This window comes from Empidonax traillii, unplaced genomic scaffold, assembly GCF_003031625.1.
Source record: "Empidonax traillii isolate 1590-97213 ecotype Southwest subspecies unplaced genomic scaffold, ASM303162v1 scaffold484:size464376, whole genome shotgun sequence".
NCBI lineage: Eukaryota > Metazoa > Chordata > Aves > Passeriformes > Tyrannidae > Empidonax > Empidonax traillii.
In genome coordinates, this window is record NW_020955677.1 from 56,352 (window position 1) to 81,440 (window position 25,089).

The 25,089-nt window shown below is 38.9% G+C and overlaps 1 protein-coding gene across 1 annotated transcript; it reads left to right on the forward strand.

Moving 5' to 3' along the window:
- Window positions 1–1,415: 1,415 nt before the first annotated feature.
- C7 (complement C7) lies at window positions 1,416–23,943 on the forward strand. Its single transcript, XM_027896180.1, has 18 exons — window positions 1,416–1,559; window positions 1,850–1,905; window positions 2,522–2,597; window positions 3,551–3,692; window positions 4,490–4,631; window positions 5,436–5,574; window positions 6,229–6,351; window positions 7,450–7,693; window positions 8,338–8,451; window positions 8,624–8,790; window positions 9,795–10,023; window positions 10,605–10,776; window positions 11,147–11,234; window positions 12,520–12,652; window positions 13,379–13,570; window positions 15,975–16,071; window positions 20,820–21,004; window positions 22,844–23,943. The coding sequence occupies exons 1-18, from the start codon at window positions 1,554–1,556 to the stop codon at window positions 23,029–23,031; spliced, it is 2,493 nt and encodes an 830-aa protein (XP_027751981.1). The 5' UTR covers window positions 1,416–1,553; the 3' UTR covers window positions 23,032–23,943.
- The last annotated feature ends 1,146 nt before the right edge of the window (window positions 23,944–25,089 follow it).

Genomic DNA, 25,089 nt, shown 5'->3' on the forward strand with positions numbered 1-25,089 from the left:
TTCCATCAATATAAGCTTATTTAAATATGACACCCCTTGCTATTAATGAGTTGACTACCTGTTAATTAAGACCAGACCCCTTAATTAAGACTGCCACCACATATACTGTCTATGCTAGCTCTATTTATATTTATTTGCATGTTTTGTTTCGAGCCAAATTACAGTAAATCTTTGTCTTGAGGGTTATTATAGCTAATAGTACGCTTATAGAAAGTGAATTTGCTATCTAAGCCATTGAAATAGCTGACTGCAAGATCAAGTCATATGTCTGGAGAGATAAAATATTCTTTGGAGTTTCTGTGCTCTGGGCCAGCTATTAAAGGTCTGAATTTGGTTTTAATAATTTCCTTCATAGGCAAATGACCACTGCCAGTGTTGGACAAATTGCACAAATTGATCATAAACTAAATAGGAGCATGATGTTTTTGATAAAAAGAAATAAAATACCTACTGAAGTGGTGGCAGTGTATGAATTACATAATCGAAGAGTTTCATAGTTAGTAAACCTGAAAAGTCGCAGAGACAGGCTCTAGTTTATCTGAGTTGGCTCTGAGGGGTGGACATAGCCATCCCTCATGTGAATGGAGTAGTGTGACCCAAGTTCTAGACATCTCCTTAGAAAAAGCAGACCATGTTGACAGAGTCCAGGGCTTAAAAATCACCATGTAGTATGCTGTGACATGAAGCATTTAGTTTTCTGAGGACTGTGCAAGCAGTTCAAAATTGGTGTGGTATCTGAGATCTAGTTTATGAAGAGTTTTCAAAAAGGAGTGCTACTTTTCCATGAGGGTTTTATCTGGGCTACGCTAGAATAAATTAGTGTAGATTTCCCTAGCAGTGGCATTTGCTTAATGTTACTGCAATGGGTCAGCTCTGGAAAATTAAACAAATCAAAACTAAAAATAAGAGGGCATGGCAGGATGAGGAAAGAGAAAATTAAGTACTCTTCTTATGTATGACGATCCCCACAAAAATCAGGCAGAATGAGGCCAGAATTGACCAAAACTTGCATTCACATCCATAAGCTGATTTTCAGTGTTAAAACTGATACACAAAAATCAGCATGACTTCAGCGGAGAAGGAAGATTTGTGATTAGCAACATCAGCCTTATCTAGAGCAGCTCTTCGTACTGAAGCTGTAAACTCAGCCGTGGTGTAGTGTGCATGGCCTGGAATCTCTGGAAAATCTTATTCAGAGGAAAAAAAACTGTGAGAGAGAAGATAAGCAAAAGATGATTGCTCTTCCAGTAAGTGCTTCTCGGAATTTTCTGCCAGCTCTAGTCGATACATCCAAGACTTGATTTATATGTCTTCAAAACACTGAGCAGCTCCCAAGGCAGACTTCGTCCCTGGAGAGCACTGGATGGGTTAAGGTTAAAATTCCTTGGCAATGTTCAACTCTTTTAGGGAAAGAAAAGCAGAGAGCAAGGCAGAGTGAGAAGACATGAACAGCTACAGACAGACTGACTGACTCCTTTGGCTGCTGAATTGAGAATGCTAGAAGTGCATTTTCCCTGGTAATTGCTGTAAATCTGAGTAAATACTCATCTAACATGAAGGTAAGACAGTTGCTTACTTAATTTGGACTGATGAAGTGAATATGTCAAGTGCAATGACATATGATTTTATATGGAGAAATAGCTGAAAAGGTAACTGGACAGCACTGCAAGAAATTAAAAAAATTAAAAAACAAAAGTTTGCACAACACAGCTGAGAAAATGAGCATGAACTTCTCTTATTTCTTAGCTGATTAGTGTAAAAATTGCAGAAACCTTGAAGAGCTCTATGAGCTAAAACAGGAAAAAGCAGAAAATCAAAGTAAGTTTGCTTTTACTTCTCTTTTTTTCAGGTGCTGGGGATTTTTGTGTTGCTGGAAGTTTCAGCCTTCTTTCCCATTTTTTCCAGGTGAATATTTATTTAATGAACTACATGCTGAAGGCTAAGCATGTGTAATTAAGGTACATCACATGAGGCAGGGCTTAAAAAGGTCTTCAGATATATTTCCTGGGAGAAATACACACTGTTTGGTGTCACCACTGCCACAGCCATCAGTGGCACACACAGCCCCTGTCAGCTCCCTGCTCATCTCTGGATGGGGACTACCCTCTCCCTGATTTACAATGTGAAACTGGTCTTTGAAGCTTGCTTTATAGTTGCACAAAGTCATTGCTGATCTTTAGGCTAGGTGAATGTGTCTAGTTTCTTCTTCTGAGTGACCAGAAAACCCAAGCTGGGACTGATTTCATCCTTACACATGAAAAGTAAATCCAAGTGATTTCACAGAAAGCCTGATCATAACCCTAATTGTTACTGAAGGTCTGATTTACTTTTTAGGAAAGTTTTGCACTTGTGCTTATGGATGAAAATCACTGATGATTTTCCCCTCCCTTTTTTTTTTTTTTTTTTTTTTTTTTTTTTTTTTTTTTTTTTTTTTTTTTTTTTTTTTTTTTTTTTTTTTTTTTTTTTTTTTTTTTTTTTTTTTTTTTTTTTTTTAAATTCAAAAAAACCCCTACTGGAACAGCCATTCTCCTCCAGTCCATTGCCGCTGGAATTCTTTTGGCCCTTGGTCTGAGTGCAATGGCTGTACTCAAAAGCAGGTATGAATGGACACATCCTTTCTGTACTCATAATCTCATAAGCATATGTGCTTTTTTCCTGGTAATTAAGTAGCCACTCTATCTTTAAAACCCCAAATCAGGTGTCAGACAAAAGCCACAGCAAAATGAAAAGGACGAAGAGCAGAAAACTCAGAAGATAAATTCTTAGTCTATTCCCAATGTGTTCCCTTTCAAAGCTATGGTGTTCGTGTTGTAATATAATTTGTTCTCTTTTTATTTTGGTGATGGCTTCAAAAAAGCTCAGCTGAACTGCTTGGTAAACACAGATATTCATCCACTGATTCTGGTTTGTAACAAATTTCACTGATTTTTCATTAGTGGCATCATGTCTCAAGGGAAAAAAACTTGGTTGTGAAATGTTACCCTTGACGAAACTAAGCTGATGATTTTTATACGGAAATTCTATTTATGTGCAAGAGACTTGCTTTTGATTCTCCTTTTCGTCTACTTTGATGTTGCATCAATGAAGGACGGATTAGTCAAAATTAAACATGTACCATGAGACAGTACTTTTTTTAGAAACAAAAAGTAGCCCACTTGATGTTAGATTTTACTGTCTTCCTTAAAGGTATTGTTTACTTTGAAAAACTTTAATAACAAATTCATATCAGGCATAATAGGTCCTATTAAGAATGTAAAAGAACCTACAAATTTCTTAGCAGCTTTCTCTTGTCTTCAGTCACATATTACATTTTTCATCAAACCAAGCCAAACTTATGCATCGGTCTAAAGATGTTATAGATAAAGGAGTTGTCTTTCTATTAAATTGAGGGGGTTTTACCATATTATGATAAGAGCAGGTGTGGTTGTTCTCAGAAAAATAGTGAATATCTAATTTCCTTACAGCTGCAGTGTGGTGTTATTGTCTTGATACTAGCAAACTGTTCCTGCTTTCCAGTTGGATTTTCTAAAATCTCTTGATTCGCATTCAGGTTCGGAGACGGACGGTAGCAGTTTATGGCCAGTATGGGGGAAACCCCTGCTCTGGGGATGCCTTTGAAACAAGACCATGCACCCCCACAAGGGGATGCCCAACAGAGGATGGCTGTGGTGATCGGTTTAGGTGTTTCTCAGGTACCACCCAAGATCTTTTTCACCATTTTCTAGTCATGAAGTTAAGAAGAAAACCTTATTATCTTTGAACTTTAGTAAAAGGGCAATGTCTTTTGCAGAACTCTTGATCTATAGATGAATTTGATTTAGGTAGATGTTTCCTTTTTTCATAGCCTTAACTGTGCATGGGTTTAATTTCATCTGGAGCATTGCAGATTGTTGCAGATAATATGTTGTAGCCCTGTTACCCTCTTTAATTCATTCTGCCTTACTCATTTGCCCCAGAGAACAGTCTTTTTCATTATGAGAAGGTAGTTAAGGAGTGCATTCTTAGATGTGATTGTTTGAAGCTGTTCTATGCTATATCCAAGTATCTTGGAAATCACCTGGAAACTAATGCTTTGTGGAACAGTCATTGTATCCAAGCAGCTTCCATTACCTTCACAGAAGAGCACATTATCTCAGTAGGTAGACACTTATACAGAGGACCATGATAAACATGTTTTGGTGCTACCAGAGAGATAATCACAGTTAATCATAAGTGATAGTGTCAAAGGGTGAAAACTTAGGAAATAAATCTGGAAGACAACTGTTTCATTAGAATGTCATAAGCCTCAAATGGCTGTAGTTCCCTCAAGTGTGCTATTTATTTAAATCTACATTTATTGTTGTTTCACAAGCCCTTGTGGGCACAAACTGTTCATTGTGGGAGTGAATATGCTAATTAATGTAATAGATAAATAGGACTTCTGCTTTGATTTTAGGTGATCTATTTTTAAACCAGCAAACAGTTCTTGCCTGTTCATGTTCTGATTTAGGCCAGTGCATCAGCAGATCCCTTGTGTGCAATGGTGATCAGGACTGTGAGGAAGATGGTGCAGATGAAGATCGATGTGAAGAGAAGAAAACTGTATGTGATATTGACAAAACACCTCCAAATTCAGAACTCACAGGAGCAGGGTAATGTTCTGTGCCAGGCTCGGTATTACTGCTGCCAGATACACTTACATTTTGATGTCTTTACAAGCTCTGTGTGTACAGATAGACTGGCTGGGCTTATGGTAAAACATGCCATATGCAAAAGCGTTCAGTACAACTGCCTCCTTCATGCCAGTGGCTCAGTGTAGCCAGGATGCACAGGTCTTTTGATCTGAAGCACAGAATAAAGCTTTTAGTCTTTCATTCCTGTTATTGAAAAACAGCTTCTAAGATATAAAATTAAATTTCTACTAATAACATGTGATCTACTTCATGGAAAAAAGGAGGCATCAGTGCTCATTCTTTTTATTCAATGCTGTTGCATTTAGCACTGTAGATCCATATGGATTTCTGTTTATACATCTCATCTGCAACTTAGCAAAATAGTTGTCTTAAGTTTCTTTGATGTTGTTATATCACTTTCTATGCATATACTTCAGATATAATAAAAACACTCACATTCTGGGATGGATGCCCTGCTGTTTTCATGTTACAGTAATTGCTCCAATAATAAAATTTAAAACCAGATGAGATAGATGCGAATGCCTTAATGTTAAGGCATAATGCAATCTATTCATTTTTCTTGACAAATCAAGACCAACATTTCACTTTCAATATTGTAACATGCTATCCAGACTGCAGTTCTGCATGTATAGAAGTCTAGCAGGTGATAACCCCTTTTCTTGGGTAAAAGATCTTACTTTGCAAATCCATCTTTCAGTTATAATGGCTTAGTAATTTTTGCCTCTCTGTCTTACTGACCTTTCATATTTTTTCTTCTTGTAGCTTTGATGCTATTACTGGTGAGACCAAGGGAAGAGTAATTCACACAAAAAGCTTTGGAGGGCAATGCAGAAAGGTCTTTAGTGGTGATAGCAGAGAATACTACAGGCTGAGTGAAAGTGTTCTTGCTTATTCTTTCCAGGTATGTTTCCCTTAAGCACAGCTTTGTATTTACAGTCATGATTAAAACTGGGAGAATGATGCAAAGCTTACAGGGGCCCTTGGCAGGTGTGCTCCCTTAACACAGCTCTACAACACCTATTCCCTCTCTGCAGTTGCTTATTATTTTGAAATACAAATATGTATTGCTAAAATAAAAGGAAAAACATTAACCTTGATTTCTAAATCTCTAACTCTAAATCTCTAATAATCTAAGTCTCTCACAGTTAGACTGAATGTAAAGCCATCGCCCTAGTATAAGTAGTGGCTAAGAAATGTTTTGTGGGTGAAATGCAAGGCTTTGGGGTGTTTTGTGTAAATCTTTTAGATATGCTTTTTTTGAAGTCACTGTCTCAGAGATTCGGTTTGTCTCACATTTATCAGAAGCATGCCAAACAATCTTGAGTGTACTTTATTTCATAATATAAATACTTAATATCCCCATATTAACATCTATATATACAGATGAATACTTTTCCAATAGTGTTCAGTACTTTTTATGAAATCAAAAATGGATTCAACCTGGAAAATGCATAAGGTTTTTTTGCATCAGTAAGGACTTGCTCTACTCTTTATGTTGTCATTTTAAAATCCTGTATGAACCCATTCATACAGACTTCTGTCTTTCACCTTCTAGGTCAAAGTTCAGAATGATTTCAGTTATGAGTTTTTCAACAGCACCTGGTCTTATAAGAAACACACAGAGAGGTATGAAAACTCAAATAGATTCAGTAAGACACAGAATGAAAGCCTGCATAAGGTATGTATAAGTTGCCACTGTGGCTTAGTATGTTACATAAACATTTTCATCATTTTTTATGTGTTTTTATACTGAGATACAAATATTTTTGGCGGACACTTTTGGCACAAAGTGTATGACATTAAATATCCCATAAAACCTATCTGATAGTAATTTATTTATTTACTATCTGTTTTCCTGACTATTTGACGGAGACAAACTTTGACTTATTTTGGCTTCTTCAGATAATTGATTCATCTTTTCCATTTATACTGGTGATTTAGTGCCTTTTTTTTTGTGTGTGTGTCAGTACCTTGGAGCAAAAAAATAACAATGATTCTGTGATTAATGTTAATTTACTTTACATTTGCCATTTCTAGAACTTCATTTAGAGAGATAACTTTAACAGCCAGGAGGTCACAGTGCTTATCCTACCTTATTGCTTATCTTACCTTACCTAAGATGCCTTCATCTTGTTTTAAAAGGAGATAAATAATTTGGGGTAACTCTCAATGATGAAGTATAACCTGTTTGTTATAGCAAATAAAATCACGTAACAAGTGTGTGTATTTTGTGGCCTCTCAGCAGACACTAACGATGGCATATTTTGAGACTCAGCCCAACAAAGTTCAAAAGCAACTTTGAGAGTTTGAAGTGAACAATATTGTCTAGGCATATAGGATGTTAGAAGCATCCTCAAATTGCTTGGAGACCCTTACAAAAAAAAGGCTTATCTAGACAAAACAGAGTGCAAAGGACACCTCTTTACTGCCTCTGATTTGCTTTCAGACAAAGCTTGTTAACCTCCTACTGCCAGGCTTCTGGTTCTGGAAGCCACTGTGAGCTTTGAAGAATGATATTTTCCTTTCATATTTGTTCTTATGCTAGTTTTCAAGTGCACATGAGGAAAAGAAAGATGTTGCAGCAAGTATAAATAAAAGTCCAATGATATTTCTTGACTTCAGGGTGTTCTTTTTGTATTGATTGTGTTGACGAGACATATCTGACAGCTATGTAAAGCTGTTGGTTAGTAGCCAATGGAATATACATGCCATCTCACAACTGGGAGCCACTCTGATAGTGACACAGAGCATAACTGATGCCTTTTCATTCCCCCAGAGTAAGCAGCTGATGGTTATTGAGAACAGTGTGGAAGTTGCTCAGTTCATTAACAACCACCCTGACTTCCTCACTCTTGCGGAGTCTTTCTGGAAGGAATTGTTCAACCTTCCAGTCATCTATGACTACAGCATCTACCGAAGACTTATTGAACGTTTTGGGACTCATTTCTTACACTCTGGATCTCTAGGAGGACACTACAAAGTTATTTTTTATATGGATACTGACAAAATGAAATCAGAAGGTAGAGTACTAGAGTACTTGTTGCAGGAAACAAAGCTAATAGTCAAGAATAAAAATTTATTTGCATGTATTCCCTGTTAATACCTAAAATCAAGTAAAAGACTTCTTCAAGTCACCACATTCTCTTCATGAGCAAAAGAAAGAAGACTAAAAACAGGGCTTAAACCACAACACTTAGTTCTAGATCCATGTCTCTGACCTGCTCTGGATAGCAAATATTTCATAGTCGGTGGAGGAACTCATCAGGCTAAGCTTCAATTCTAGTGCCACCATAAATTTCAAACAATGTTAAAATTTGAAAGTCACTTGGAGATGAAAGATGGGTAAAACTGTGTAAAAAAGAATAAATTACAAACAGAGCAAACACCAGAGTGACATCTCTGATGGTAATCAGTGTGGAGCAGTGCTGTAGGATTAAGGACTGCTGAGAAAATAAATAAATTTTTTCCAGATAAACCTCCCATCTCTCAGCCTCCATCTGTAGGCTTTAGCAATGTGTGGTTCTTCCTAAAGCACACACATGCTTGCTAGTTGCCTTCTAATTTAGGCATAGTACTTCATGACCTCTCCAGCCAATGTGAAACTCAGAAATGAATCCAACACATTTCCTGTGTACAGTAGTGTTAATGGACGGATTATCTGCAGGTGTCAGCATAACAAACTTCTATGAGTGTACTACATCAGGATGGAACGCATTCTTTGTGAGAAAGAAGAAAGTGGAATGCACCAAACTGGATGAATTACTACGGACTTCTTCAGGTAAATGTTCAATGGTGACTCATACAGTTGCTGTGTGTCCAACCTTCATCTCATCCTAAATAGCTGTCAAAATGAGGAGCAGGTATTGATAACTTCATTGAATTTTTTCCTACCATGCTGAACCCATGGTAGTCTGCTGATACTGTCTGTATTTCCTATCCTGAATCTATAGGAAGTAGTGGTAATAAGATTAAAGGAGACCCTTACATAGAAGGAGGAAGCCCAGGTGCTGTTGCAGGCCTCAGTTATCTAGAGCTGAATAATCCTGCTGGGAACAGTCGGAGCTACACCTTGTGGGCTGCATCAGTGACAGACTATCCCAGAGTAATTAAAAAAAAGGTAAGGCTATTTTCCCTCAGCATAGGTGAGCAGATTGGATTACCTTGAGGGGAGAAATTATTAAGCTACAGCTGGTGATTAATCAGGCTATGGTCTAAACATTTTGTTTTCAGATCACTTTGTAAAAAAGAAAAGTTTTCAGGAAGAAAATGTCATGAAGCTGCTATGATCAGCTACATTACAAATCTAAGTCCACAGGCAGGTCAATACCTATAATCTTACCAGCCTTCAGTGACTTTAGTGGAGTTCTGGTTAGAAATAGAGGGTGACCCTATTAGAAAAAGGCCAGACTTGAGATAGCCTCTTTCCTGAAATGCATATTGGCAGGTCTGTGTGGCTTCCACTTCACTTGCCAACTTCTGTGTATCCTTTTATCCCTCCTCCTTCAGTCTGCATTCAGAAGTTTAGAATAACTAGGGATTTTGCAAGTAAGACACTTCAGAGCTGGGTGTGGCCATATTCACTGTGACCTTGTCTATGTCCATTTTGGGAACTGCTCACATGCTGAAGAATGGTATAAACCCAAAGTATTTCTGTCAAGAAGTTTTCAGCTAAATGTAAAAGCACATACTATAAAATAGGCAATGGAAATGCAAAATATTTTAAATTATAATTACCTTCGGTCACTGTTCAGTGAAATACCATAGTGGATTGTTCAGATGTCCATTTTTTTTATGCTAGGAACAGCTGGGTGAGAATCCATGTTGCTGTACACTGGTGGTCTTTGTTACACTTTCGTCTCAACCATATCCTCATAGTTCAGATATGTTTATACATGACTGATCTACCAATAGCTTTAAAGGATTGGTATTAAGCAGAGCTAACTTTTCAGAAAAAGACTGATATTAAATACTAACATAAGATTTTATCTAGTCAGCAAATTAAAGCATCTAATGTGCTAACTCCCATGTGCAGGAGCATATGTCACAAATTATTTTCTATGCTTATAAAGCCTTATATCCCAATCATAACTATTAAAATTTACGTTTCTCTACTCTGTGTAGCTAACACCATTGTATGAGCTTGTAAAGGAAGTGCCCTGCTCCTCAGTCAAAAAGCATTACCTAAAACAAGCAATTGAAGAATATATGGCTGAAAATGATCCCTGCAAATGTCAGCCTTGCCAGAATGGTGGTGAACCAGCTGTGGAAGGAACACAGTGTGTGTGCTACTGCAAGCCTTACACCTTTGGAGCAGCTTGTGAGCTGGGAACTCTCGTGCAAGATCAGCCAGGTCAGCACTCTTTAAATTTGTGAGAGTTTAGAAGAAACAGACTGTGTCCTCCTGCTTCCAGAGTCTGTCTGTCCCGCTGCACACCCATGCAGTGCCTTCTTGGGTAAGGTACCACTGCAGACGTACAGCATGGCGAGGGCCATGTCAAGCCTTTGTTTAACGTGTTTAAACAGTACTTACCAAAGAGCTGGGTTTATTATTAATGTTAGATACAGTGGACAAGGCTAACTACTCAATGTTACCATCTATAATTAAGTACATGTCTTAGAATTACCGAGTATCAATACCTTCAAAACTTTTTGCTTTTTAATTTTGTAATTAGTTGTAGCTGATAGCTGGGTTTGTGTTCTCTCAGAGAGTGATAATATGTAGCTTTTGTGGAATTATACTTAGGTAAATGGCAAGTTGGGGAAAGATGGAAGATTAGATCCTTGCAATCTGGAATTCTCTGTAAGGACACAGCTGGGACCATCACTAGCTTTGAAAAGCCTGTGCCTTTAAATCACTCACAGAGAGTGCTTTAAAGAGAGAGTGGTTTAAATAGAGTGGTTTAATGTGAAATATTCCCAAATGTTTCATAGGTGTTGTTGATGGACACTGGAGCTGCTGGTCTTCTTGGAGTCCTTGCTCTGGGGGAAGGAAATTGAGGAGTCGAACCTGCAACAACCCCTCCCCACGTGGGGGTGGGAAGACCTGCATAGGAGAGCAGAGTGAAAGCAGACCATGTGAAGATGAAGAGTTGCAGCATCTTCGGTAAGCAATAAAAAACATTTGGAGCACAACTTCAGAAAGATTTAAAAATTTATTTCAGAAGGGTGCATAAGCTATTGAATTCAGGAGGAAGATCACTTACTGAGCTTTACTATTTAAGTTGAGAGAAAATGAAATTCAAAAGCTGTGAATCCAACACAAGGTAAGACTAGAAAATGGAGTAAAAGCCAGTAAACTTGACAGCATACTATTTACCGCTCTCTTGGATAGCCTGGAAGTGCCTGATTTAAATATAATTGTGATGAAAATGTAAGGATAATAGTCTTGAAAACAGGCTTCACTGAGAAGTGTAGCATTTTGAAAGATAAGAAGACTAAATTTAAACTAAACTGTACTTTTGTTTGCTTCATAGCTTGATTGAACCACACTGTTTTGATTTATCCAGAACTCCTACAGAATTCTGTTCACCTCCTCCTCCCTTGGAAAATGGATTTGTTCAAGTAAGTTATTTCTATTGCTCTGACATTATCTGTCCCATCCCAATCTGCAATGTCTTTACTACAGTTAAAGAAGATGTTAATTTGCAAATTTGTATTTTTCTTGTTAAGCTTAGTGTCAGAGCTACTATATAGCAGCTCGTGCAGCATTTTTGCTGGCTGAAGTTTACATGAAATATCCCATACTTCACACTAAAAATAAAATGAATCCAAAAAAGCCCACCCCTAAAACCAGAACAAAATCCTTGCTTTTCTACACAATAGTACCTAAAGAGAAAAGTCCTTCAACATATATATTTAGTAAAAGTTTTCTGAGCCACATGGATTACATATAAAATCACAGGAAATTAGAGAGTATTAGAGAAAAAAAACACAGAGAAAGTAAACTGCCCATGGTCATCCAACAAACAAACCATAACAAAATTATATATAGATTTTAGGAATCTTCACTCTGTAACTCAACATTCCACTTTGTTGCTCCTTGGTGAAACTGTGATCTGGCAAGGTACTTGGCTAGCTGTAACTTGGGCCTACTTGAAAAAGGAGACTAAATTCCTCCCCTGGAGGAATGGATTATGCCTTCTCCATGTTATCAGGCTGTCAAAATTCTCCTTGCTCAATACATAGATGAAAGGATTAGTTCAAAATCCATTGGTTGCCTCTACACAACTGCTAACTGAGGCAAGATCCAAAATTTTGCACTCCCTCTTTTTCTAGTGATGGGGTTTGGGGTTTTTTTTTGGTAAAAAGTTTTGGTAAAAGTTGTCTTTTTGATAAAAGTTGTCTCCTACATTGATATTTTTGGTTCACAAACTAAAAGTGCAATTCATGGAGTAGCCTCAATTTTTCATAAGATCTCTCCTTAGAAGTCAATGGGATATAAAATGAGGGAAAATCTCTGTCTTCCAGTCCCTCATATTAACTTTTTGAAATGACAACATGCCATCTAAGAATTAGTAAAGCCATTATCTCTCTACTGATCTCCCTCTAGCCTAAGGTTGTCCAAGGTCTTATCTTGCCCTGCTAATGCTTGATAACAGCCATATTTGCAGTCAGTTTATACATCATCAGGAGAGCACTGTTGCATACCCCTTTTGACCATATTTGACCATATGACTACTGTTAACGAGGATTGCCCCCAGTATTCCAGATGATCTCATCAATGCATTGTAGAGAAGCATTGTTACTTCTCACTTTCTACAGCCACTGCATCCCAGAATCAGAGTTCAGTGCTGCTGGTAGTTCTAATATTGTATGTCTGAAATTTCACCTGCTTGTTTTCTTTCAGAATGCTGAAAACTCTTACCCTGTTGGGAAAAGCATTGTTTATGCTTGCAGACATGGATATTCTCTCGTTGGTGATCCTGTTGCTAAGTGTGACAGTAGTTTACAATGGCAAGTTGGAGACAGATATTGCCAGGGTATGTCTAAATGGTTCTTGTTTTGAAATACAATTCCATTTCTGAATTCCAGAGAAACATCTCATAACATATGCTTTCCAGTGACAGCAGGGGGAAAGTACACACCCTCACTTCCCAGCTCCCTAGTCACAATCAGGTCTAAATTGACTTTTATTGTGAATCCAGATACTGTAGTACTAAATGAGAAACGCACTCATGAAGTCTGGTTTTAAGAAAGGTTGGAAGTGATGGAAACTAAATACCAGTACAGGAATTCCTTCCTGTGGAAACGCTTTGTTGCCATATGCAAGTCTTGTAGATGTATGCAAGAACCATGGGAATTTTCAACACTGTGTTTCAGCAGCATCCTTTTCTACTTCCAAGAGGACTGACTGTCTACAAATGCTAGTCCATACTGTTTAAAGGCCACCTCTTTGTGTATCAGTACGTGGCCTCCTGGGGTCCTCCTTCAACAGCAACATGGGTCCTAAGGGCAGAGAAGTGCTATAAAGCTAGGCTGCACCTCCAGGCAGCAGGAGAAGATACTGCCACCATGTCCTTAGTATTGCATGTTTGGCAGGTATGATGAGTTAATATCCTGCACTAGTGTGATCGATATGTTTCTACAGGAAAATGAGCCAACCTCACTATTCAATTTGTTAAGGAATTTAGGAGAAGATAAAATACATGGCTGCTTTATGTAATCCACTGATTCACTGTGGTTATCTTGAATGCTTCAATCCATAGAAACCGCTTGTCTCCTGCCTGACCTGGAGGGGGGTTTGCAAGGAGAGCCATGGAAAGCTGTGTATGAGATTGGTGAGAGAATAACTCTGTCCTGCCAACACAGCATGCACTTGGAAGGGGCACACTCCATTTTGTGTGAGCCCAATCTCAAGTGGTCTCCTGACGTGAAGACTATCCAGTGCAAGAAGCCAGGTAAGCCATTGCAGTCCTGCAAGTACAATGCAGGAGTTTCTTTCCTGGACCGGCTATGTAGTTGAGGTACAGACAGAGCTATTGCTGATATAGTGATAAAAAAAGCCACCAGCAGGCAGAACAGAAAACATGTGTGTGTGTTTTCTGTAGTCTGTTCAAACAAGATGCTTTAAGGCAATTCTTGTGAGGTTTCCTTAAGGTTTTTTGCGTCACACTCCCCCTACTGCTATCACATATTGTCACTGACAACATTTTAAGAGATTGCCTGGGACATATATGCTGACTATTCTGACACCCAAGTATACTTCGCTTTCCACCCATGCTGTATAAAACCACCACTATATGAACTGCATCTTAGAGAGAGAGTTTTTCCATGTGGAAACTGTTCAGTACACCACAGCCTCTCATGGCAGAGAAGGACAGGGCTAGGTGACTGCTTTTGCTCATCTGACAGTCATACAGCTGATATGAAGTAAACATCCAGGACCTGGAAGCAATGGGAAAATGCTTCTTTTAATTCATGGTGAGTGCTGTGTAAGCTCTGGGTTGACATGGGCAGACACTAGGAGAAAGGGAACTGGGCTACAGCATTCAGAAGCATTCAGAATTCAGAAGTATTCTGTCAAATTTGTCTTTTCCAACTGTGGAAGACAGACAAGAATTTCTCTTGAGCGCTGCTGTAGTGCTGATCAGTCACACTGGGGCACCCAAGCAACTTGCTGGTTCAAGCCAGTAACAACTTCGCCTGAGGTCCTGTATTCTCCTGGGGACAACAATCACTGCTGCAGAAAAGTAGTCTTGTCCTACATTTCTTATCTGTCTTGTCCTTATCAACCAACTGCTACCTGAGGTTGCCTCACCTGCAGGAAGAGGAAGGTGACAGTCAGGCTTAGACCTCAAAAGACAACAGTCCTGTGAGATCCTGGTGTAAGTCATCTGCCACTGTGTCATAACCACATTCACTGGAAGTGTGGGGATTTCATAGCTGTACGTAAACGACTCACTGCTGCTAAAGTGCCAGAGCAGCAATGCTGAAGTGCTGTTGCCAATTACTTAGGCTAAGCCTCTGTGATTTTAACTTGTTTGTTTGTTTGTTTGGTTGGTTGGTTGGTTGGTTTGGTGGTTTTTGGTGGTTTTGTTTTGGTTTGGGATTTTTGTTTTGGTTTGGGTTTTGTTTGTTTGTTTTTCTTTTGTTTTGTTATTTTGTTCCATCACATTCTCAAATTCCAGAAATAATTAGAAAGTTTTAAATGCTTTCACCTTTAGAAATTGCATGTGCCTCACTGTATGGGAGCATTATACTAGTCCAAAAGTTTTTTTAAAAAAGACTACAATTGGATTGGAAATCCAAGGTATTGGAGTTAAAAACACAGGAAATATGAGATAAGGAGGGTAAAAATTACCCACTGACACAGTGGCATAGATATGTTTGGATGGGAGTATTCAGTCAGCAAGTGTCAGCAACCATCAACCACATAACCAGCAACCCCCAGGATGAAGAAAATGCAGTGATTTTTGGTGAATATTTTCCCCTCTGCAAGAAGACAGAGTTAGGCCTGCTGTCTGTACTGCAGTGCACTGCAACTCTTTTTTTCCTTCTTCTTTGGTGATTTCTGTCCATCTATTTTGCTTAGCCAGTCTTAATCTGTAAGGGAGATTTTTTTTTTCAAGAAAGGCAACAACATTCTGGAGGACTAAACTTTCATGCTAACAGACACATGATCTAAAACACAAATCAGGATAAAACCTCCTCAGAAATTGTGTCCATATAGATTCAGCAAAGATTTACTGTTACTTGCTACAGAAACCTCCAGAGAAATGTTTATCAAAGTTTGGAATACAACTGTGTGCTTAAAGAATGGGACATCTGCAATAATGAAAATTCCCCGAGAATTACTATTGCTTTTATTTTTGAAGTTAGCACAGACTGAGGGCTAATGATGGAACTTGCAGTTTTCATTACTATCAGTGTATAAAGATATTAGGGTTCACATTTCTACAGGAGACTTTCTACAGGGGACAGCAGGGAAGTCAGTAACTCTGAAACCTAATGACAAAACCATTTCCATCTGTGATTCAGCAGTCTAAATTTAGAAGAAATAAATAGCTGCAGCAGAAATTAGATGAATATTTAAGCTTGAACACAGTACCTGTCTCTTTCCGTCTGACTTGTGACCCATAGATAAATTACTGCACAGTAACTTTGCAAAGTGTATCGTATCTTTTTAGTGGTGTTGATTCCTTCCCCGCAGTAGATACTTTTAATGAACATGTAGAATGTGACTTTATGTCATGATTGTATAATTCAGTGCCTGCTAAATTCAGCTGATAATTTCAGAGTAGACTTTTAGCAGCCCTTGTTTTTCTGACCCTTAATATCACTGTTTGTGTTCTTCTACTTCAGTGCCCACTGTGAAACCAGAAGTGACAGAGCCTAAATGTCAGCCATGGGAGAAGGTATATCAGTCACAATGTGTGTGCAAAATGCCCTATGAGTGTGGGTAAGTTCAGGCTCAATTTTGCTACCACATTTCCACTTTATTCAAGATCAATTACAGTTCTTAAGTCTTCAGTCCATAACAGAGGAGAAAGCTTTACTCATATGAGAAGGAGGCATTGTACTTTGCTTAAGAGCTCAATCAATGTCCTATTCATCACTTACCTTCCCTGTCAGAACTGTCAGTGGGCTTTAGTACTGATGGAATTTGGTTTGATCACAAAAGGTAAAGGGGTAATTTCACTTTATCTATGAAATAGAAGGAAAAAGATAAAATTACATTTTTGGGATTTAGAAGATGGAGTAAAACTTAAAACAGATGCCCTTGGGACATAAATATCAAACCTATAAGCTAGTGAAATAAAGTAGATTTCTTTTCGCTGCTGAGAGACTGTGGAGTTATGAAAGGCACAGTAATCTAATTTCATCTCACATTTATAGAGCAGTTTTCATAGACCAATCTCGTCACCTTTCCTGACTTCATGACTTGCAGATCAGGGTTTATTGTTTCCTGTTTGATCTAAGCATATATTCTGCAATAAACAATACAGAAGAAATAATGTAAGGAAGTTACATCACCTGGGGCTGATGGCCAGATGTGCCAAAGAGCTCAGCACTCCAACATCTGGGTTGGCTTACATAGACTGGATGATCTCTTCTATAAAGTCATCACAAAGAGTGTGAGCTCTAGATGAAACCTGGCCAGGTTTATGTGACAGCAGGAGCTGGAGCAGTTTGGAAACTCCAGGATATCAGACCAAATTTGTCTTATCCATATGTAGTAGGAGGAAGAAACTTTGAAGTCACCTCAAGTGATTTCAAGGTAGTAGAACTTTCAGAGAAGCATGTGTACTTTTCTTCAGCCACATAGACTGGGAGTGCCCTGTGTGGTGACTTTGATTTAAGCCAAAATTAGCACTCTTTGAACATCTCAAAGTTAAAATTAGTGAGCTTATTTCAGATGCAGATGTGATCCACTGGGCAGATCCCAAGGGTCCGGAGCCATTACCAGATTTGTAATACCTCTGCTATCTATTTCTATCTTTAAACACCTAAATATTTTATATAATCTGGTCCCGCTCTTTTTCTCTCAGTACTTATTTAAATAAGGCAACAACCTTTGCTGATTTATGGATGTGTTGAGGTTAGTTAGAATATGTGGGGAGTCACAATGCTAGGGTGGAGTCATAGTAACCTTAGAAGTTAAATGAATTACATTTAGTTATTTGTTGAAGCTTCATTTATAGTTAATCTACTACTTGCCTATTTCTCTTTTTTATAATTATGTTGAAAATAGCAAGAAGATAGATAACAGTCATTCCTGTTACCTGATGCCATCTTTTCACTGTCTTGAAATAACACATCTAAGGATAGAAAGATAAATCATCAGCTGTCAAAGCAGAATAATCTTCCAGCCCATTAAGGCTGTAGGAGTAAGCAGATCTTGGTCCTTCCTCAGAGAGCAGAAATAACTTCTTTTGCTGTGGCAGTGACTTTCAGCAGCAGCCTCTTCTCTGAAGAGAGCTGGGAACAAGAAGAGTTCGTGTGGGAACTCTGGAACACCATGGCTTTCTCCATCCTGTCAGTTTCCAAAACACTGCCCAGGACAGCACAAGAACCCCAGAACAGGCTGGTGAGGCATAATTTGTCCCTGTGGTATGGTGCCTTAGTTTAGATCCGTTCTCATCAGTTAGAGCAAGGGAACAATCTCTGGCACCAGAGCTGCTAAATCACTAAAGCAGTAGACCTCTGGCAAGAGCCAATTCCTGGATAATTCTCAGGCCCAGCACAGGCGTTACTGGGGTCAGACACCACTCTGGTCTGATGCAGTCCCCATCTTCTGGGAGCAGAGAGAGTATGGACACCGGCTACTATGTGTGAACTGTCTCTAGCAAAAGGAAGGAATCAGAGAACAGCTGGTGGAACCATACAGATGGAACCTCAGTCTCCAGGAGCTGACAACTATCTCCACAGTGAAAGATGAGATTTGATAATTTTTAAGTACTATCTCCTCTTTTTTCCTCCATATTTATTTGCATAGTGTCTATGTCTCTCCTGAGAGTTCTTGGCCTGTGGTATATTAAAACTTAGTGTCTTGAATATAATTTTAGGAAGCTAATATCATTCGCTGCATGATAAATTTTTTGCTTCACCAAAAGTTTTCTACTTGTCATTGTAGGTGAAAGGGAGAAGGTATCTGTGGACTTACAGATATTATTTAATTTCTCACAATATAAAATATTAGTGAAATGTTTTTATTATCCTAGCTTTCTTTTTCAGGTAAAAATATTACATTTCTCACATTCACTTTACAAGGATTATTCCTTGTCTGTAATAATTTTACTGCACTGCTGTGGTTCTCCCAGCCCTGGGAAGTATCCTTTCTCAGCAATGAGTGCAAATTATTATTTCTCTTCTGAGTGCAGATTTTTCATTCTTTTTCTTATGCATCTGAATGTGTTGATGCCCACTGGCTTTCTCCTGGTTGACCCAGCTATAGCAAATATTTAAAGAACTCTCGAGACAGTTTCGGGCATTGTACTGTAGTGAGAGTTTGGCAACACAGTCCATGAACTCCTGGATTCATAGTTCAGCAGCTGGGTAAATCATCTCCCTTTCTTCTTTTGGGTGTTACTAAAGTGGTGCAAACCAGGAAGATTTGTGCAAAGGTCTGGTCTTTATATTTTCAGATAAATTAAGCTGCCTTGTGTGCGAGATTTTGACCTTAAAACTCTGATACTGAGGTTTATCACTCGGGCAAGGAAAGAGTCTGAACAATTTTAAATATAACAAACAACTTAATTACAAATTAGTTGCTTTCCCTGGAACAAATTTTGTTCTCCCAAATTTAAGACTACATTTAAAGATGGAGTTTTTCTTATACCTCTGTCTGTAAAGATAATTCTCATATGAATCAGTGCTCCACTAACTCAGAGGCTGTGCAGCCACACGAGCAAACAGTATACACACAATATACAACAGATGCATACAAATGCATCTTCTTCCTTTATCAGCTGCTTGGTGCTACGTATCCTTTGGGCTGTCCTGTTGCAGTGCCTCAGAATAAGAGGGTTAACCTCATTCTTTGTGTTACCAAAAGAGCATTACGGAAAATTTATGCAACAAACTTTATTAGTGATATAGTGGCTGGTATTTTGACCTTTAGCAGCTGAGGATGCTAACTTAAGTGGGAGATGTAATATAGTTGCTAAAAATATTTGGTCACAGGTAGGTGCATCACAGTTTTCAGGCTCAGCTAGTGAACTTCATGATATATTTTAAATATCTTAAAGAGGCACTATGTTACAGATAGTTTAAAATTTCTGTAAAGTGAGCTCTTCTAAGAGTTTTCAAATCACCTTTCAAAGAACCGTACCAAAAGCTTGGAGAAGGCTCTTTTCCTTATTGTCTCATTTATAGATCGAAACCCACTTCCTAATTCACGGGGGGTGGACAGGGGGAAGGGGGATGGGAAGAAAAATCACCTTAACGCTTGGCAAGCAAGTGAGCAAAGTTTGAGTCAAGACATTCTCACTAGATTTCCATCTTCCAAATATTTCTTCCCTTCTCGAAGCAGCCACTTTCACAGCGAGTTACCCTATCCTTTCAGTCAGCTCAGTGTGTATGTACCTCATCAGCCTCTCCTGCTCACCAAACACGTGTTTAGCTGAGACTGGCCTTCAGAACCGATCTGTAAGACACTAAAAGTTTCTCGGAGAGTGTTTGTGAGCTCAAAATGAGAGGCCATGCTGAAAAAAAGACTTCAGGGCTGAATTTCAAAGTTCTCCATCCGTCAGGAGCATCTCTGCTCTCTGGTGACCTGTGCTGCCCCTTACCCATGGCTGTAAAGTGCATCCAGAAGAGCATAGGCATTCCCTGAGCCAGACCATCGTTCTTTTGCTCACTCCACACAGATGCCTCTGATTGCATTGAGAACAAGTGGAGAACTCTGGGGTTTGAGATTAAAACACAGAAGTAATGGGAAAGTTTTTTTCCTCCCCTCCTACACTTAGAGCATGAACCACAAATGATGATAATTTCCTGGAACTCTCCCCAAAATAAACACAGTTCAAGCTTGGCCATGAATTACTATTGCCACTTCTACACACTCATTTTTGTGGGTTTAGATTACTATCCACACTTCAAGAAACACACCAGCAAGTTTCCTGGATAAATATTTTTAATGAATTTTTTGTGGAAATTCATGTGTATTTCCAAAAATATCTTTGGTCTCTGATGGTGGATCATAAGATTTTATTAAGTAAAAGCTGTGGTTTCTAAAGGACAGCAGCATAAAGATCTTTAAGTATATTGTAATGTCTTAAAATCAAGAAACATTTGTAAAATATTTTAATATTTGTGCATATTCATATATATCATTATATGTATGAAAATGTTTTCTGTGGATGTACTAATGTTCCTGCTTATGTCATGATGTAGAGAATAATTGAGGTCTGAAGTATTTTTATCTGAAGTCTCTCTCTCACTGCTACTGAGATCAATGGTAAACAGACAGTAATATCCCTGTCCTTTAGACAGGACAGACCTTGACTAAGGTGCAACATGGAAAAGGAAGAAATCTGGATTGTTCACATGTCTATGTCTTTAGTTCCTTGCTGCACTCTTAGGATGTACTTCAGTGAACAGGGAAACTGGAACTGGACTCTGAATATTTTCCATTCCCTCAGCTCTTTTTAAGAGATGCCAAGACAAAGCACATTTAAATAGTGCAATCCCTTCTTTTTTTTTCAGTCCTTCCCTGGACACCTGTGCTACAGATCAAAGAACCAAGAGAAACATAAGTTTAACTGTTTGCAAGATGCATGCCTTGGAGTGCACAGGCAGAAAATATTCTCTCACTAATGAAGAAAACTGCAAAATACGCCAGGCAGCTGAAATACCTTGTGGATCGTGCCGTTCATGGGAAAAATGCAATGGTAAGAGATTCTTCACAATTGTAAGCAAAATTGTTCATATGACCAAATGAAGTCTTTATTCCCATATTCCCATTTATTCCCAACACATTAGCAGATGATCTGTCCTGGTGTGGCATCTTCAGTTCCTCCCAGAAGCACCATGCACTGCTAAGTTGGTTCAAACCATCAACCCAGTGTTTAGTGCCCAAACACAGCAGGAATCTCCAACCATGGAAAACAAAACCCAACAGAATATTGTAACAAAGAACACTATCTGCAGAAATAGTGACTATCTTACGCCTAGTCCCTGTTGAGTCAACATTTTGGTCCACTGGAAGTTTTGGGTGAAACCCTTGCCCTACTCTTTTTCACTGTTTCTACCTATGGGAGTCCTTATTGCCCACAGAAATAGTTAAAGCTTTCCAGAAATTTGCCAAGCAGTCTCCCCAGCAGTATCTTCTGGCAAGGACTTAAATGTCTTACTGCATGCTAGCTAGGAAAGCCAATTACTCTTGTTTGTACTTCACTGTCTATCCCCAGTTTCTCACATAGTGATCAAAGGTGAGCTCTCTTCCCTCAGACAAAATAGTTCCTGTCTTTTGTAACCTGTCTGTAGTGGAAGTTTTCAAATTCCCTGATATATTTTCCCTGAGTGTCCTACACTATGTTACATTTAATGGAGGGTTGCCAGGAATGGGCAAGATGTAGAATTAATCTAAGGGCTTTAGAAGTGCCCAAGCTAGAGGCATAGTTATTGTTATAATTTCAAAATAAAAAGGATTACTTGATATGAGTTCATCTGTTTTGTCTAACAGTTATTATTTTGGCTCACAAAAATAATAACAAAAAAACCAAAGAGAATCAAAACTGGCTGAAGCTTCAACAGAGACAAACATGAAACTGCATGTATGAAAATAAAGATACTAGTTGTAAGGGTTTGCATGATCTGTTAGTGTCCAAGGACAAATCTCTCATCTTACATGTTATCTGAGCTCTGGAGTTGTAAATACATGAACCAGTTCAAGCAGTAACATAGAGAAATCTTTGAGTCCCCTTGAGCAAGCTTTTCCCACAAACATGATCAGCCTCTCAGAGCAGAGGAAGCCCCAGCAGTGCCCCTCTTGTTTCTACTTCAGTTTTTTCACAGAATCTGAGCGTTAGTTGATCTTACTGAAAGGACTAGGGAATTAGGTTAGGAAAAGAATCACAGAATTGTAGAAAGCTTTGTGTTGGAAGTGACCTGTAAAGACCACCTAGTTCAAGCTCCTGGCAATCAGTCACAACATCTTCAACTAGACCAGATTCTTCAGAGCCCCATTCAACCTGGCCTTAAACGTTTCCAGGGATAGGACGTCCACCATCTCTCTGGTCAACCTGATTTGGTGTTTCACTACCCTCATCTGAAAAAATTTCTTCCTAATATCTAGTCTGAATCTGCCCTCCTTCAGATTAAAATCATATGCCCTTGTCCTACCACTGTAGGTCCTACTAACAGGTCTGTCCCTATCTTTCTTATAAACCCCCGTCAGATACTGGAAGCTGCTATAAGGTCTCCCAGGAGCCTTCTCTTCTCCAAGACAAAAACCTCAACTCTCTCAGCCTGTCTCCACAGGAGAGGTGCTCCAGCCCTCTGATAATTTTCGTTTCTTCCTCTGAACCTGGTCCAACAGATCCATGTCTTCCTTGTGCTAAGCACCCTCCAGAAAATTTCTGTCAGTCCTACAGTTTTACTGGAAATGTTTTAGTCTGTTTTTGTTTGATTGATTGTTTGGGGTTTGGGTTTTTTGTTGTTTTGTTTTGTTTTGTTTTTTATGACTTGAATGCTATCCTAAGTGTTTTTCCTCTGTGTTTTTTGTTTAGTGCAATCCAACAGCTGTGTTTGTGATGAAGATGGTCTGTGTGAGGACAGAGGCACCCAGGTCTGCGCTGAAGTGAGCGGCTCTGCTGCCCGTCAGACCATGACCGAGTGTGAGGTTGGGCAGCTCAGATGCCAGGGCCAGACTGTCACCCTTGTCAGCATAACACCCTGCGACACGCAGAGTAAATAAGATATGTTACAGTTTATTTTGGTTATTGCCAGGGGATATCTCAAAATGTGTTGGCTCTTGGGCAGGACATACTTTGAACCTTGCTCTGCCAAATATAAGCTCTGCTGTGAAATCTGCTGCAGCTGACGAGATCATGCATCTGGTCAGCTCTGAATCAAGGCCTGAGGCTCTTCATTAGACAGAGATGTACTTGCCACTACTGCTCACAACAGAGCTCTTGCTTAGGCACCAGCCTTAGCACTGGCAGGTTTACTTCACATTTCCATCAGATTTTAAAAATGTTGCAGAAGTGTAAGTGCCAAAGTAGCTATTATAGTGATGGATTACCATGTCTGACATGGTAAGTCTGTTTTTTACTAAAGCCACACATATGCTTGCATTGAGTAGATCTATATCAGTAAAACATATAGACTAGGCTTTACAGAGCAGGAGGTATGATTCTTCTCCTTTAATAAAACAGTTTATTCTTACTGTGTGTTATTCAGTTGAACAAACAGTATGCCCAGCACTGAACCTGTTGTTGAGCTTAAAGGTCGAAAGAGTGTGCATTAGTAGGAAAGCCACCTTAAAGCAATAAGAACACGTCTCTGCTTGCAACTTCTTTTGCACAGAACCACTTAATGAAAAATTGACATTTTACATTGTCATTGTTATCGTGAGCTACACGGAGCACACATAACTCAGTTTCCTCTGTCATATGCATTTATGCTTGTGCCAAGACCAGTTTCCTTACAGACCATAGCACAAAGAGGCCTTCCACTAAGCAAAACTTTGTTAGAGACAGCTGTTAGGGAAAGCATATCTTCACAGCAATGGAGACATTCTGTATTCAGTCCCCCTGGAAATATCTTTGGACAATCTTCAAAGACTGTTCCTGAATAAAAGAAGTCTCTTACACTCTTTCTTTACACAGCTAAGCATGCTTTCTGGTGTAGTCAGACAGTGACACCTTTGCTTACATATTACAAGGTCATTCATGAACCTGTTCTGGCAGTCCCATCCCTTCTGACTGTTCAGGGATGCAAACAAGGACAAAGGGCTGGATAGCAATTGGGTGTTCAGGCACGTGCAGTACTACCAGCAAGAAATATGCATACTTTTAAAGCAATGGATGTTATTTCTTACTATCAGTGAGATAGTAAGATTAAACACCTCTCTTGATTTTCATGTTTCTACCAGCAGCTTCCTTGCTTAATCCCTACCCTCCGCTGGAAAAGCTTTGCTTTGGGTTATGCTGGCAATGAAGAATAAGACAGAACAGGAATAACATGCTTTTTCTTGGAGATTCTCTCTTGTGGGGGCAGCTATGTTGAGGGAAGGTTGCCACCACACTAACTGAAAGGACCTCCTGACCTTTATGCTATGTGGAAAATAACTTTTTTTGTTTTAGCAAATAATATTTTTTGTGAGTAATATACAGATGAAAACAAGTAGAATAAAATCCAAATAAATTTAATTGACTGTTATCTCTTTATTATTTGCTCAGGAGTACCATTTTTGTAGAGCATTCGGGTGTTTGCCACTTGATTACTCTCTAGTAACTTGTCCACAATTTCTAACCTATTTCTTGTGGTTGCACCATGAGCCCACTGGGTAGCAATAGCTTCTATAGCTGCTGAAGAAAAGAGAAAATTACTTGGAAATGTCATGATAGATAACACAGAAATAATAGTGACTTGGTGATTCATGTCTTCAAACATAGGGAAATGTAAAAAACCAGCAGAGAGCCTCAAGAAATGTTGAGAATTCCTGTTCCAAAAAACAATAAGGTTACGTGATAATCATCTCAATACATCATCAGAAACAGCTCTCCATGTCCATAAAATAAATTAGTCTGAGGTAACACAGACAAAATATTAATGAAGGCTGCATTTCAAATGCTTCCTTCAGTCCCTGGCATCTCACTGTTTATCTGACCCATGTAAATCTTGTCAGGGATCCTTTTTCTCTCCTTTTTCTTTCTAATTACCCACTCCATCTTTTCCCCTACTGATTCTCAGCCCAGTCTGCTCCTTCTGTGTGGACACTTTCCCTCCTAGCTGCCTCACTGCAGGTGTC

Coding starts and splice junctions, on each gene's coding strand:
- C7 (XM_027896180.1), top strand. Junction 10,024..10,604: donor TCTCGTGCAAGATCAGCCAG/GTCAGCACTCTT, acceptor AATGTTTCATAG/GTGTTGTTGATGGACACTGG. Junction 12,653..13,378: donor TGGAGACAGATATTGCCAGG/GTATGTCTAAAT, acceptor TTCAATCCATAG/AAACCGCTTGTCTCCTGCCT.